The 13,001-nt window shown below is 43.8% G+C and overlaps 2 protein-coding genes and 1 long non-coding RNA gene across 3 annotated transcripts; 1 reads left to right on the forward strand and 2 right to left on the reverse strand.

The window, feature by feature from the left end:
* Positions 1-335: 335 nt before the first annotated feature.
* LOC111661053 (protein turtle-like) lies at positions 336-1,623 on the reverse strand. The gene is made up of 4 exons (XM_087176117.1): positions 1,556-1,623; positions 1,290-1,325; positions 744-1,007; positions 336-664 (listed from the first exon to the last, which is right to left on the reverse strand). The coding sequence occupies exons 1-4, from the start codon at positions 1,584-1,586 to the stop codon at positions 351-353; spliced, it is 645 nt and encodes a 214-aa protein (XP_087032243.1). The 5' UTR covers positions 1,587-1,623; the 3' UTR covers positions 336-350.
* A 2,060-nt stretch (positions 1,624-3,683) lies between these two features.
* Positions 3,684-6,649, forward strand: LOC111661074 (butyrophilin subfamily 2 member A1-like). The gene is made up of 3 exons (XM_023414539.2): positions 3,684-3,960; positions 4,601-4,963; positions 5,058-6,649. Exons 1-3 carry the CDS (start codon positions 3,885-3,887, stop codon positions 5,261-5,263), a joined length of 645 nt encoding a protein of 214 aa, XP_023270307.1. The 5' UTR covers positions 3,684-3,884; the 3' UTR covers positions 5,264-6,649.
* Positions 6,650-10,081: 3,432 nt separating this feature from the next.
* Positions 10,082-12,649, reverse strand: LOC147818671 (uncharacterized). The gene is made up of 3 exons (XR_015437753.1): positions 12,544-12,649; positions 11,701-11,956; positions 10,082-10,986 (listed from the first exon to the last, which is right to left on the reverse strand). It is a non-coding gene; the product is annotated as an uncharacterized LOC147818671 (long non-coding RNA).
* Positions 12,650-13,001: the final 352 nt, after the last annotated feature.

Raw genomic sequence — 13,001 nt, forward strand, 5'->3', positions numbered from 1 at the left:
TGTGATGTCATCTTCTCTGACTTCTTCTTCACCAGCTGCAAAGAGCCAAAATGAATGAATGATGAAAAGCATGTAAATATTAATGTGCTCATCACGTGTTGAAACTCTGAGTCTGTGACTCACCTGGAGGTTTCCTCTGAACACGTCGTCTCACCAGTAACACCAGTAACACCAGTAACACCAGTAACACCACAACACTGACAGATGCAGCAGATAGCCACACAGGTAGAGGAGGAGGAGAGGTGGAGGATGAAGGAGGAGGGGTGGATGTGGTGGTCGGTTGCTCTGAAACCAGCAGAATTAATAATTAAAAACACTTAAATGAACAAAGAATAAAACATTCAGTCATTTCACTGTTGAGAAAGATCTGTTCTGTTTTTGGTCTGAAACACTTTGACCTCCTGACCTTTGACCTCCTGACCTGTGACAGTGATCCAGCTGCGTGGAGACTCTCCATGACCTCTGATGTCACAGCTGTAGAGGCCTTCATCAGACTTGTCAACATGGTGGATGGTCATGTGACCTGTAGTCTCTGTGATGAGGGAGCCATCTTTATAGAAAGCAGCTGGGAGGTTGGAGGGAGGGGTCTTTGTTTTACAGTGCAGAGTGACATCATGTCCCTCCATCACAGGGAGGACAGGACTCTGCAGGATCACTGCTCCACCTCAACACACAGACAAACTACAGCATTTCATCCATTTACACACAGCTTCATCAACACTGACTCCACAGTCTGATCTTACCAGTGACAGTGATGCTGATGCTGTTACTGGTTGCTCCCTCTCCAGACTCACACCAGTAAACTCCACTGTCCTGTGGGACGATGTAGCTGATGTTACAGGAAGAACCAGCTGATCTTCCCCAGCCAGCTCCACACTGAGTCCTGGTTTCTCTGGTGGTGTTCCTCCTCAGCCTCCATCCAGCAGAGCTGTCGTCCTCCTCACAGCTCAGAGAGACAGAGGCTCTTTTAAAGAACTGGGAGCTGCTGGGACTCACCGTCAGACCAGCTGTGAGAGTGAAATAACATTTTATTGTCAAAATGAATGAAGTCACCAAAGTACAGCAATGAAACAGTCCACAACACAAAAGCTGAACCTAAACACCCTCTGTGATTGTTGTTGTAAACAGCTGGTCAAAAGAGTTCAGCGTCTCAAACTGTGGAGATGTTCTGAGTTCTCAGCAGTCTAAAGTGAAATCTCTCTGAACATCATCGTCCTCCCTGCTGAAAGCATCAGTTCTGATGGATAATCAATAACACCAGTTAAAGCGTGTGGAGGAAGTCGACTGACCTGCATCTGTTGTGCAGCACAGCAGTGACATCAGAGCTGCAGAGACAAGACACTCAGTTTGAGTTTCACACAAAACATTTCCACCTAAAACACTGAGTCCAGATGTGAAAACAGATGTTGATCATTCAGGAGAATGTAAGATGGTCACAGTGACGCTGTCGGATTCTGTCCTCCGTCTCTTACAGAGTGTTGTAGTCGTGTAATCTCCAATCAGCTGTTAATGTGTGTTCATCACTTATTCTAGAAAACACAGCTTTTGTACTTACAGATCAGACAGTGTAGAGACGAGCGCTCCATCGTCCTGCTCAGAGGGCTGTGATCAGCTTCTACATGTTGTGTAGGTGACATCACGTAGAGCCCGCCCTCTTCCTCTGGCTGTGGTTTTCTCGGCTGTTGCAGTAAGGACAGTGGTTTACAACTACAACTGTTTTTACCTTAAAGACACAAAACTCTCCAATAAATATGACGACAAACACAGTGGTGCCTCTGTCTCAACTGAGGATCTTTACATTTTTTTACAAAGAAAAATCAGTAAAGAAAAAAAATCAAAACCAGTCTTGGTCTATAGAAGCATAAACTCAGGGATGGTGCAGGACTCAACAGTTAAATATAGTTTTTAACATTATTTACATGTATATTTGGTGTTTTTGATTCCACCTTGAGCTGCAGTGAACCAATGACTCTCATAAACACACACTCAGACAGCCAGGGTTTCATACCTCACAAACCTGAGGAACCAATCCTGTCAGCTGGTAGGGACGGGGGGCGGGGCTAAATAAATCTGTCACTCCAGAGAGAGAGAGTGTTAGCATTAGCAAAACCACTAACACTGTGTTAGCCACTGCAAGTTACAAGCTAACAAGCAACATAAACAAATTAAATATGCTAATTGTGCTAACCGTTCTGAAGAGGTGCTAACGGTTCTGACCCGTCTGCTAGTCTCTGGTTCTGGTCTCAGACTCTGAGTCTGGGTCTGACTGAGTCTCTCTGATGTTTCCTCCTCTCACCATCTTGATGCTCTCTGCTCTTTCACCTGTCCACCTGGAGCCAGCAGGTGGTGGGCGGGGCTCAAGGCCTGATCCAGGTTTATTGTGTATTTTGAGTATTTTTGTACTTATATATTTATGGTTTGACTGAGTTGCTGGGTCGTCTGGGACAAATTTCCATTTTATGCAAATCTAATGGACAATGAAGTTTTGTCCAGTACTCATCTGCTAATGTACTAGTAACTGCTGAGTACACATGGATACTCTAAGCTGTCATTGGCGACACAGTACTCAGTAGTTATTGTAACACACAGTGACCAGGTGAAAACTAAACCATCCCTGCTGTCACGGCTGGTTACAAATAGATTACTACATAAACTGCTCATCACCCCGTGTTAACAGCAACATTCATGTCAGGGTGGAGTTACACAGTATGACCAGCAGAGGGAGATGTCTGGTAGGGAATATTAAATGCTGCAACATTTGAACATGATCATTTAAACATGTGACATTTTCATTTATTTGTCATCTACACTTACATGTGTTCATTGTATTAATAACAATGGATAGCTAACACAGGACAGACTGTGATCTCTGTGGATTATTGCCAGTGTGTAAAAGGGTGCGAGTGTTCAGCCGCACTCAGGTCAGTCCAGGACTCATCGTGGAGCATCCGCTGTAACTGCTACGCTCTGCACGGACCTTTGCTACATCCACATGACATTCGGTGTCAGCTAAGCATAGAAAATCATGTCCACCTTTTTTGCAGGACACAATGGTGCCGTGACACTGATGCTCCATGATGAGGGCCCCAGTAGAGTACTCAAGTCTGAGCACTTAAAGGTACTGGAAGCAGCTCATGTGAAGAAAACGTATGTGCAGTATATAACCAAGTATGTATGATAAGGAAGGTGAGCCCAGTCCCAGAACACGGCACATAGCATGTTCTCATGCACATTGTTCAGCCCAACTAGATACCTACACACCTGTCTCTTATACACATCTACACTGAGCAGCAGAAGTTAAAGAGAAACAAAACTGAAGCAGCTTCATTTCCCTGCTGTTGATCAGCAGGTCACATGATTTACAAGAAGAGCTGCAGGGAACATGCACGCCCTCCTCTGCTCTGCAGTGAGGCGTCTTCCTCTCCGACGCTCCGAGTCCCACTGTAACTACAGCTACATACATAAAACCCATCCTCATAATGTAATATACATGTAATCACATCATGTTCAGGCCCTTTGTGTGACGGCTGTTTTTAAACCATCATCATTAATGATCTGACACACAGAGCATGTTCCTTTTAGTTTCAGACTTTACCCTGGTGACGTCACCATGGTGATATGTAACTTATCACTGAGCTGTTAAGCCACACCCACCCACCCAGCCACCAAATAAAAGCCTCCCTCCGTCTTCTAGAGACAGTCAGGGACTTTCCAGCTCACGCTCTCTTCACAGCCTCTTGTGAAAGCTAACTTTAATCTATAACCCGAATCTTAAGGTTTATAGATTAAACTTAGCTTTTCTGTTTCTGCTCCTCTTCATCTCCTGGTGAAGTATCCCCGTGGATTTATAATAATCTGACTGTTGGATTAAGAGGATCAGAGCGATGACGTGTGCTGTGTCGCCTGTTTGTCTCAGCTGGACTCTCCTGTTCCTCTGTGTGCAGGTGTCAGCTGCTACAGGTGAGCTCCGCTCTACTCACAGCTTACAGTGCAGACTCCTGTTTGCCGACAGGTGTTTGGTTAAAGCTACGGGTTATATTGTTAATACTTTATCATCAATTTGAGCGAATGATAAATAGCTTCGTTTTTCATTCTCCAACATTTAGTTACCACAGCCTGACAAAACTGACCTATGTCCATGTGTCGGTGTGTGTGTATAAAACCTAAATGTATTTGGAGGATTTGATTAATGCCTCCTCTCCCAGTGTGTTCAAGCTCCAGCAGCTGAACTGAAGCTGCAGAGTGAATGTTGTTGGCAACTGAATCTCTCCACACGAACGCATTAAGACCAGTCACAGCTCACACTTGGTTTCCTGGTGTAGCGTGTGGGGGTTTGGGCGTGGACAGAAAACAGCCTCCCAGCATGCACCAGGGCAACAGACAAGTCTAAAGAAAAACTTTTCTATTGGTAATTAAATATTTAGATCTGTGGGTGTGATCGGCAACAAGCAGTTTACAGGGAGAGATGAGCTACAGCAACATCACAGTCTGAACCGAACATTATGAGTAACATGTTTGTATGGCTCCTCTTTGATGCTCCTCCTCTGATTGGTGAGGAGTTGACCTCTGACCTCTGTGCTCTGTGTTTTCTTTTCTTCAGATCAGACAGACAACATAACAGCTGCACCTGGACAGACTGTCTCTCTGTCATGTCGAGCTCCCAAAGACACAAACATCATAGTTGTAGAGTGGAGCAGACCTGGGCTGGAGCCAGAACATGTGTTTCTGTACCGGGGCGGCAGGTGTGTTACTTCCTACCAGCATCTGTCTTTTCAGAACCGGGTGGAGCTGCAGGACAGACAGATGAAGGACGGGGACGTGTCTCTGATTCTGAAGAATGTGAAAGAAGAGGATACAGGAAATTACAAGTGTCGAGTCATTCAAGGAGGAAGAAACCGCAGGAAGAGAGACACTTCGAGGATTGAGACCATCAGCATCATCCACCTGGACGTTCATCAGCCAGGTGAGTCAGTAGATAATGTCTGACAGCAGTGTGAAGAATTCTTCACTCATCACATACCTGATAGCTGATACCTCACACCTGTTTCTCTCTGCAGGTATCACAGAGGAGAGAGGAGACGAGGAGGGAGGAGACGAGGAGGGAAACAGTAGAGGACGTGTTGCACTGGGAATCGGTCTCTCAGCTGCTGCTCTGCTTGTTGTTGTTGTTGTTGGTTCCATGATCTCTAGAAAACGCAGACTCACAGAGCAGAGTTCATACAAACCTCCTGCTGATGCAGCAGCTGACCAACAGCTGGCGTGAACTGTAAACAGGAAGTGGAAGATGTCCTTCATGTATATTTCACTGCCATTTATAGGTCTTCACCGTCCCTCTGTCTCAGCAGCAGACAGACCAGTGTCTCCTGTCAAACTGTCCTCTGTCAGTAAAACACCAGAGGTCAAGACGTCTCTCAGTACAGTTCTAACATTCAGCTGGAAACCGGCCCAAACAAGAGAAGTGTTCGTCCGGCCCACCAGTCTGCACCAGTCCTGCCTCCCCCTCCGGAAATCGCCACCTTATCGTGGTGGAGGGGTTTGTGAGTTTAGAGGATCCTGGGAGCTGTGTTGTCTGGACCGTTCAGGTCCTGGTAGGGTCTCCCATGGCAACTGGTCCCAGGTGATGAGCCAGACAAAGAGCGATTCAAAACCTTTGACACCATAGAGACAGGCAGTGCGGTGACTGGACAAAGACAGATGTCTTAGTGGACCGGACTCAGAGGAAGAAGACTTTAAACCTGAACTCTTGAATCATGTTCGTCATCATTTAATATTCAAAGTTGTTCTTCCATTTGCCCTTATGTGAAAACTTCAGAGAAACTTTCCCCGATTATGATGAATAACAATAACAATACCAGGAAGAATCACTGAGTTAGACTCAAGTATCATCAGGTGAATGTTCTGTAATTGTCAACAACAACAACAACAACAACAACAACAACATCTCCTTCACTGAGCTGCTGCTGCTCGTCTTCATCACCTGTAGCACATGTACTGCATCACCTTCCTCCACCTACTGATTTATTCATACAAATGGAATGATTATATTTTAGGGAGTGGACTTTGGTTTATCAATAATAATAGTGACAACAATAGATTTTCAGCTGTGGTTTAAAAACGTTCTGAGCTTCTCTCAAGCCGCTGGTCAACAGGTTTTTCCTGTGTCGCTGGTGGAAGCTTTTCTATCATATAAACTGAAGAGTTAAACATGTTCCAGCTGTTCAACAGGAAGTTTGTAAAGGAAAAGGAATTCAAAAAGTCAAATCTACTGTCAAATAATAAAATACTCAAAGTAACAGAAAAGTAAAAGTAAAAACTAAAATGTGATGTTTTTAAATGTTATTAAAGAGTTTAAATTAAACCTATCTACACAGTAGATGGTTAGTATCTAACTGAACTGAACCATTAGAAACACATAAACTGATGTACAGAAGATGTAAATGTTAATACACAAATAATAAAGAACAAAAGCTAAAAGTTTCTCTGTGGAAAGAAAGAAAAATGATGAAGCAGCTAATGTATATTAAAATATTTATATTCAGTAACTCAGAATCTTTAAATCTGTTTCATCAGTCTGATGTGATATAATAATCCATCTGTCTGAGCTCTGAAGACCTTTCATCTTTTACTAAATAAAAAGTATTTTCTTTTACTTGCTGGATTCATGTTGCTTTATTTATGATGTGAATGTAAAAGGTGTCGAGCAGCAGAAACAGGATCTCACACCTGAATCCCACAGAGACCGACCACACCTGAGCTGCTGCACAGACACGTTTAATTATAGCTCAACAGTCCCGCCCCCTGCTGCACATTAAACCTGACAAACATGTTGTGACCTTCAGGGAACATGTTCGTCAGGGAAACACGACACAAAGAGCCGGTGATAAGAGACGCAGTAGATGGAACATTTACAGGCTGCTCCTCCCCCACCTCCGTCTGAACGAGGAAGTGGTTTGAACAAAGAGCCGAGCTGTTGCTCATTAACCTTCAGAGACTGTGAGCGCTGCAGTTTAACAGTCCACAGTCTGAAGTCTCAGTTTCTGTATCAGTCAGTTCAGGTGTGAAACATGAAGAACAAGTAACTAAGATTACAGTCTGAATCTGAGAGAGACGCTGCCTTCACTGACTGCAGCTGAGAGAGGGAAATTATATGTTCCTGTCCTTGTAACAAGAGACACACAAAATGGCGGAACAGGGCGGAGGAGTTGTGGTTTGAGCAGCTCTCTGTGGCCCCCCCTCCCCCACTGACTGAGTCTGAGTCAGGAACAGGTTTAAACAGAGCAGAGAGTTTAACCTCGTTACGTCGCTGCTGTTTTAGTCAGAGTCTCAGATCTGAATCATCAGCGTCTGTCGTGGGACAGAAGCTCTTCATCATGTGGAAAGTACAGAGTGTCACATTTCCGTCCTCCGACTCATCGCCTCACACAAAGTCTTCCATTGTGACGAATTCCCTAAATGTAAAACAAGAGGAGGATGATGATGAGAACATCCTTCCTCCTCTCACACCAGGTCAGAGAATATCTAACGTTTGTGGGGAAATTCTGTCAAACTGCAACCACTACAAAGTTTTCCCAGGTCACTGTGACCTTGACCTTTGACCCGTGACCACTAAAGTGTGACCGGTTCATCCTCGAGTCCAGGTGAAAGTCTGCGATCCGTCGAGGTGTTCGACAGAAACTTGAGCCAGGAACCAGCTGACGGCTTGTTTTGCCGCCTGTTTTCTCTACAAACATGTTGATGTTGCTGGAAACAGTTTGTCCTGTGACCTGTGTGTTATTACTAACCACCATGAGCCTTTGTTCCTCTCTCTCCCTCAGCACCGGCTTCTCTCAAACATCAACATGACTTTAGGAAAAACCCAGCAGCTGGTTGGGAGAAGTTCCCGCCGCTCCGAGGGTTTTAACAGAACGACTGAAACAAAGAACAACAGAACTTTTAACTGAGTGGCTGATCTGCTCAGTGACCTGATGAGGCGCCATGTTCCTCTTCCTGTAGGTGTGACTGACTAAAAACAAGAAGTTCCTGGTTCCTGTTTGTCAGTCTGTTACTGTGTGATCAGAAGGAAGTTTCTGATGAAGTGTGTAAAGTGAACTGGGTCGAGCAGTTTCCCAGACTGCAGAACAACAGACATGAATCCCCAGAGTTAATGTAGAAGCAGCTGCTCGCACATCGGTCAGACAGATGTGCGAGCAGCTGCATAAAACCCGCCTCCTCCTCACAGACATCTTTGTGTCCTCCAACTGGATAAGAATGTTTGTATTCAAAACATGCCGTGCAAGTATTTAATCTGCCATTTATCAGGGCTGTTTGAATATCTGCCATCTGCCCCGCCCCCCCCCCTCCCCCTCCCTGAGAGCTGTTTACTGTGCTGGCGCCAGTTATTACCACAGGGATGTGGCTTTGTGCCGAGTTCCTGAGAAACGAAAGACAAGCGTTTCACTGAAATACGAACTCCACCCGACTGACAGAAAACAAAACTGAACTGAGCTTCGGGGGATCTGGGGCTTTTACTGCAGTGTGAAGCAGATTTTTAAAAGCTGACAATAAAATGAAAAGCAGAAGTTTCATTTTACAGGAAACCACAGACTTGAGCAGCAGCCGTCATCTTGACTGAGCAGACAGACCACAGACAGAGAGACAGACAGACAGACTGAGATCACGTACTCTCTAATATCATGTCAGTCATTTATCAGCTCTAAGTACAAATGATCCATCATCAATAACTCCCCTCGCTGTTCCTTCAAATTAAAAGTTTCTCTACCACTAACGTCATTCTCACCTCCCATAATGCAGCTCTCAGATCAGTTCATGCATTTCTCACAACACTAACTCGCCTGTGCAAAATAAAACCATCAGAACCGTGTTCATGTGTCACTTCAACATCGTCACTAATCAATTAAAAGCCGGAGCCTCGAGACTAAAAGTAAAACACTGTCCTGCAGTTACAGTCATATTCCAAACTAATGTTTACACAAGCTCCACTTCACTATAGTGAGAGACGTGTTGTGAGTTTGTTCTGCAGCAGTGTGGCGCTTCTTAGCTACAGCTACAAACAGCTTCACACCTTCTTCTGGAACCATGTTAAACTGCAGGACTATGGCTGAGTGGATGAATCAGTTGTACAGTGACTTCACTCTGCAGAGTCAGAACTGCTGCATCACAGAAACACTAAGAGCATCAAGCCGTCTGCTCCACACTCACACTGAGGCCTACAGCTCGTTCACTCTTCACATGTATTTAATATATTTATAACAAGTTCATCAGCTCAGTCTGTTTTAAAGTGTGTGTCAGAACATGTTGTCCTCTAACAAAGCAGGTGTAGACACACGGTGTTCAGCAGCTAAACTGCAGGGTGAGCCCGGTCATGGTTTTCTTTAGGCGATTGAATGTGAAACAGATTTTTAATTTGATGAAATAACATGTTGGAGCCAGTCTGATGATCACATGGCCGTGTAAATACCAGCAAGAATAAACATGCCACAGCAATCCAACCGATCAAAGATCCCTGATCCAGTCATCATGAAACTGCCACTGACTGATCCAACCACATTGCAAGTGTTAACACGCCTTCATTTCTTTTGTAACTACGTTTCATGGCGGCTGTTTTGTTTCCTTGACCTTGTGGACTGGTTTAATCTTCACTCTGTTGTCCTGTATGAATGTGTTTGTAAGATGCTGCAGATATTGTTGTGTTCGGTGACATCTGAGCTGTTGTGATTTCAATCTTCAGTTCTCCTGCTGTGAGGATAAAGGTCAGACTGCAAGCTGAAACCATCCAACCATCACGTGCTGTAGCACAAAGTGATGCTCCTGTGCTGCCGCCTGCTGGCCGACTGAATACAGTCAGCTCAGAGTCCAGCCCACACTGAGTCGGTCCCACAGCTTCATCCTCACCTTCCTCTTCACCTGATCGCTTCCTATAATGTTCAGTATCACATACTGAGGGACTAACTAACATCTCCAGGAGCGTCAGAGTGGATCAGCTGAGGCAGGAAGCTTCAGTCATCTCCATTTAAATAAGTAAAAAGTACAACAGCAAAATGACAGCCCCATATTCTAGGTAATAACAAACTGTACATTATTAATAACCAAGATGTTTATTTCATGTAAAACAACAACAACAACAAACTTACATTTGTAGAAAGACAGACAGTGTTTTTGTAGTGCAGCATTATTAGAATGAGTTTTTCCATTATATGTCATTAAATGATGAAAGTCACAGTTCCTTATTGTGAACCACAGCCAGGTGTCGTACTGTAGATAGACCTGCTCATCGTAACGTTTGCTTCCTTATTTCAATAAGTTTACAGTTTCATTGTTTCAGTGTGTTTCCTGCAGTAGATTCAGATTAGAGGAGCAGCAGGAGGAGGAGGAGGAGGAGCGGTACACTGGCAGTGATGAGATGCTGTTTCAGACACTTTGAAAAGATGCCCACTGAAACAATCCAATATCTGTAGCTTCATGTACAGTGTTTTCATCTTTATCTTCATAAAGAAGTTAAGTTTAGCGCTTCCATATTCACTGAGCTGAAGTGCAGCTGGGGTGTAATACAGTGCGCTTGTGCGTATGAATACAACAGTTTGGTGGTTGAGAAAAATGTAGTCAAAGAGGAAGACAAACCACTGAAAATATAATTCATGAAGCTTCATTTCAACAGATATTGGATTGTTTCAGCGTCTTTTTAAAAAAGTGTCTAAAATAGGTGTTTTCTGCTGGCCCCGCCCACAGCACCTCATCACTCTGCTGCTCTACCTGTGCTCCTCCAACCTGAATATACTGCAGGTAACCCCGACTATCTCACACAGCCCCCATCAAACATCCCAAATTATCACTTAAACATGTTACAACACAAACTTTACACATTACATGTCTTAACTGTTAAAGATGAAGCAATAGCATCGATTAAATACAGCACACACAGAACTAGATATACCTTTATTTGTGTTGAGCAGCAGATGATGGAGCTTCATCCCGTCGCCAGCTTCATCACTAAATAAAAAAAAATAAGTCATTCAAAAAGGTCTTAATGTAAGTAAATAAACAATGAATAAAACCTTTCATATGTTTCTGAATTTTACAACCAAGTTGAAAAATGTTGTGAATTCCTTGATGTTAAAGAAAAACATGGCTGCCGTTACGGCGCTATGTTCAGTACCGTTAAACCCCTGATGCTGCACTGACACACATTCATACACATGCAGAAAACTGCTGCTCGTCACTGACAAAACACACTTAACTACAGCTGAACGTATATGTCCATTACCTTGACACAGATATAACATTTAATTGTACAAAACTTAAATTTTACGTTTTCAGTTACATCCTCTCGAGCGGACGCGTTAGCACGGACAGTAACTGACAGGACGCCGCTCTGAACGATTTGACCAGGAGTTTTAAAAAGTGATTAAATAACAAACAGAACATGTAACAGACCTAATGTTATCGCCTCTTTAACGTGTTGTCATGACATGTTGTTTTTCGCCGCCGGTTCATTCGGGAAAACATCGGTTTTTTTTTTTTTCTTTCGGACGGAGTTTTCTCAACTAGCTAGCCAGCTAACCGCTAGCATGCTAACTCCTCCCGTAGCTACTAGCGTTAGCTTCCTCAGATCGTCTCCATGGTAACAGCAGACCGTCGCGCTCTGAGCGTCACACAACTTTACACATTACATTAACAACACACACCAAACTTCAGTTTACTCACCTGTGTCTGTGTCTGTGTCTGTGTCTGTGTCTGTGTCTGTGTCTGTGTCTTCAGTTCCAGCACCGGCGACATCATCCAAACACTTCTGCCGGAGACCGTCTCCCTCCGAGGAGTACCGGCCACAGAACCACCTGTGCGGCCTATTTATACAGTTTACGGTGCGCTCCTTATTTACTCCGGTGGCAACACGTCGCTGGTACAGGAGTTCCCCCTCAGTGCGGAGTTAACGTCAGCTGCTCCGCCGCCACCACAATCACTGAGACAAACCGAATACATTCAGTTGGACATGAATAATTTTACCGACATTAAAGCACCGTAATATGTTGGAGTTGGTTCAGAAAACAGGTTCGTTTTAATACTGAAACAGGTAAAACTCCTGAATTCCTGAGTGAAAACAAAGAGGGTCTTTATTATAAAAACTAATGTTAAAGGTCAAGACTGAACCACCACATGAAATAATGAACTCCATATCGACTCCATAACAACTAATCCTCCTTTGACTCGCTGCTCATGACTGGACACCAGTGTTTGTAACATTAGATCATACATGACATTTTACTGTATATTGGTAATGAAATGACAAGCTAACACTGAAGATGAGCAGCTGTGCTATCAGCTGGCTAGCATTAGCTGGCTAAACTTGTTGACAGGTGAAAAGGTCAGAATGTGGAGAAAATTCATTTTAAAATCACACGTGATGAAGAAAAGCATCACATCTGAGAGACTGAGACATTTAATGTTTTTGCTTGATAAATAATTAGTTTATTAACAAATCATCAATAATTTATTAATAGACTGTTAGCTGCAGCAGTTCATTGAACAGCATTCAAAACTACAAAATACCAGTTGGTGAGCAGCGAACCAGCTGCAGGACGTCAGTGGGTGGACTGGTGACAAGCTGTGACGGTCGACATCAGTGACGAATAGACGACCTCAGGCTCTGGTGGACACCCTGAAAACACACACACACACACACACACACACTGGTTAACATGTCAGATAAGAACCACCCACTGACTCGTGTACAAACGTCTAAATAACCAGACTCCACACGGTGCTCTGACCTCCTGACACATTTTCCCTCCTCAAATCAAATCAATGTAATCAATAAATTCACCTCAGTGAAGCGTCTGTAATAATAATTTCTGTTGTATACATACTGTATATACTGGGGGGTCAATACACAACAGGTAGCTCACTTTTTAAAAGGATATCTATCAATGGCTAGGTTAGCTTAGCATAAAGACTGGAAGCAAAACCCATCTGGCAGCACCTCTAAAAAGTTTCCAAATGCTTTCGTA

The sequence above is a fragment of the Seriola lalandi genome, unplaced genomic scaffold, assembly GCF_002814215.2.
Source record: "Seriola lalandi dorsalis isolate HSWRI2012SDOR001 ecotype SW California unplaced genomic scaffold, Sedor1 jcf7180002054532, whole genome shotgun sequence".
Taxonomy (NCBI): domain Eukaryota; kingdom Metazoa; phylum Chordata; class Actinopteri; order Carangiformes; family Carangidae; genus Seriola; species Seriola lalandi.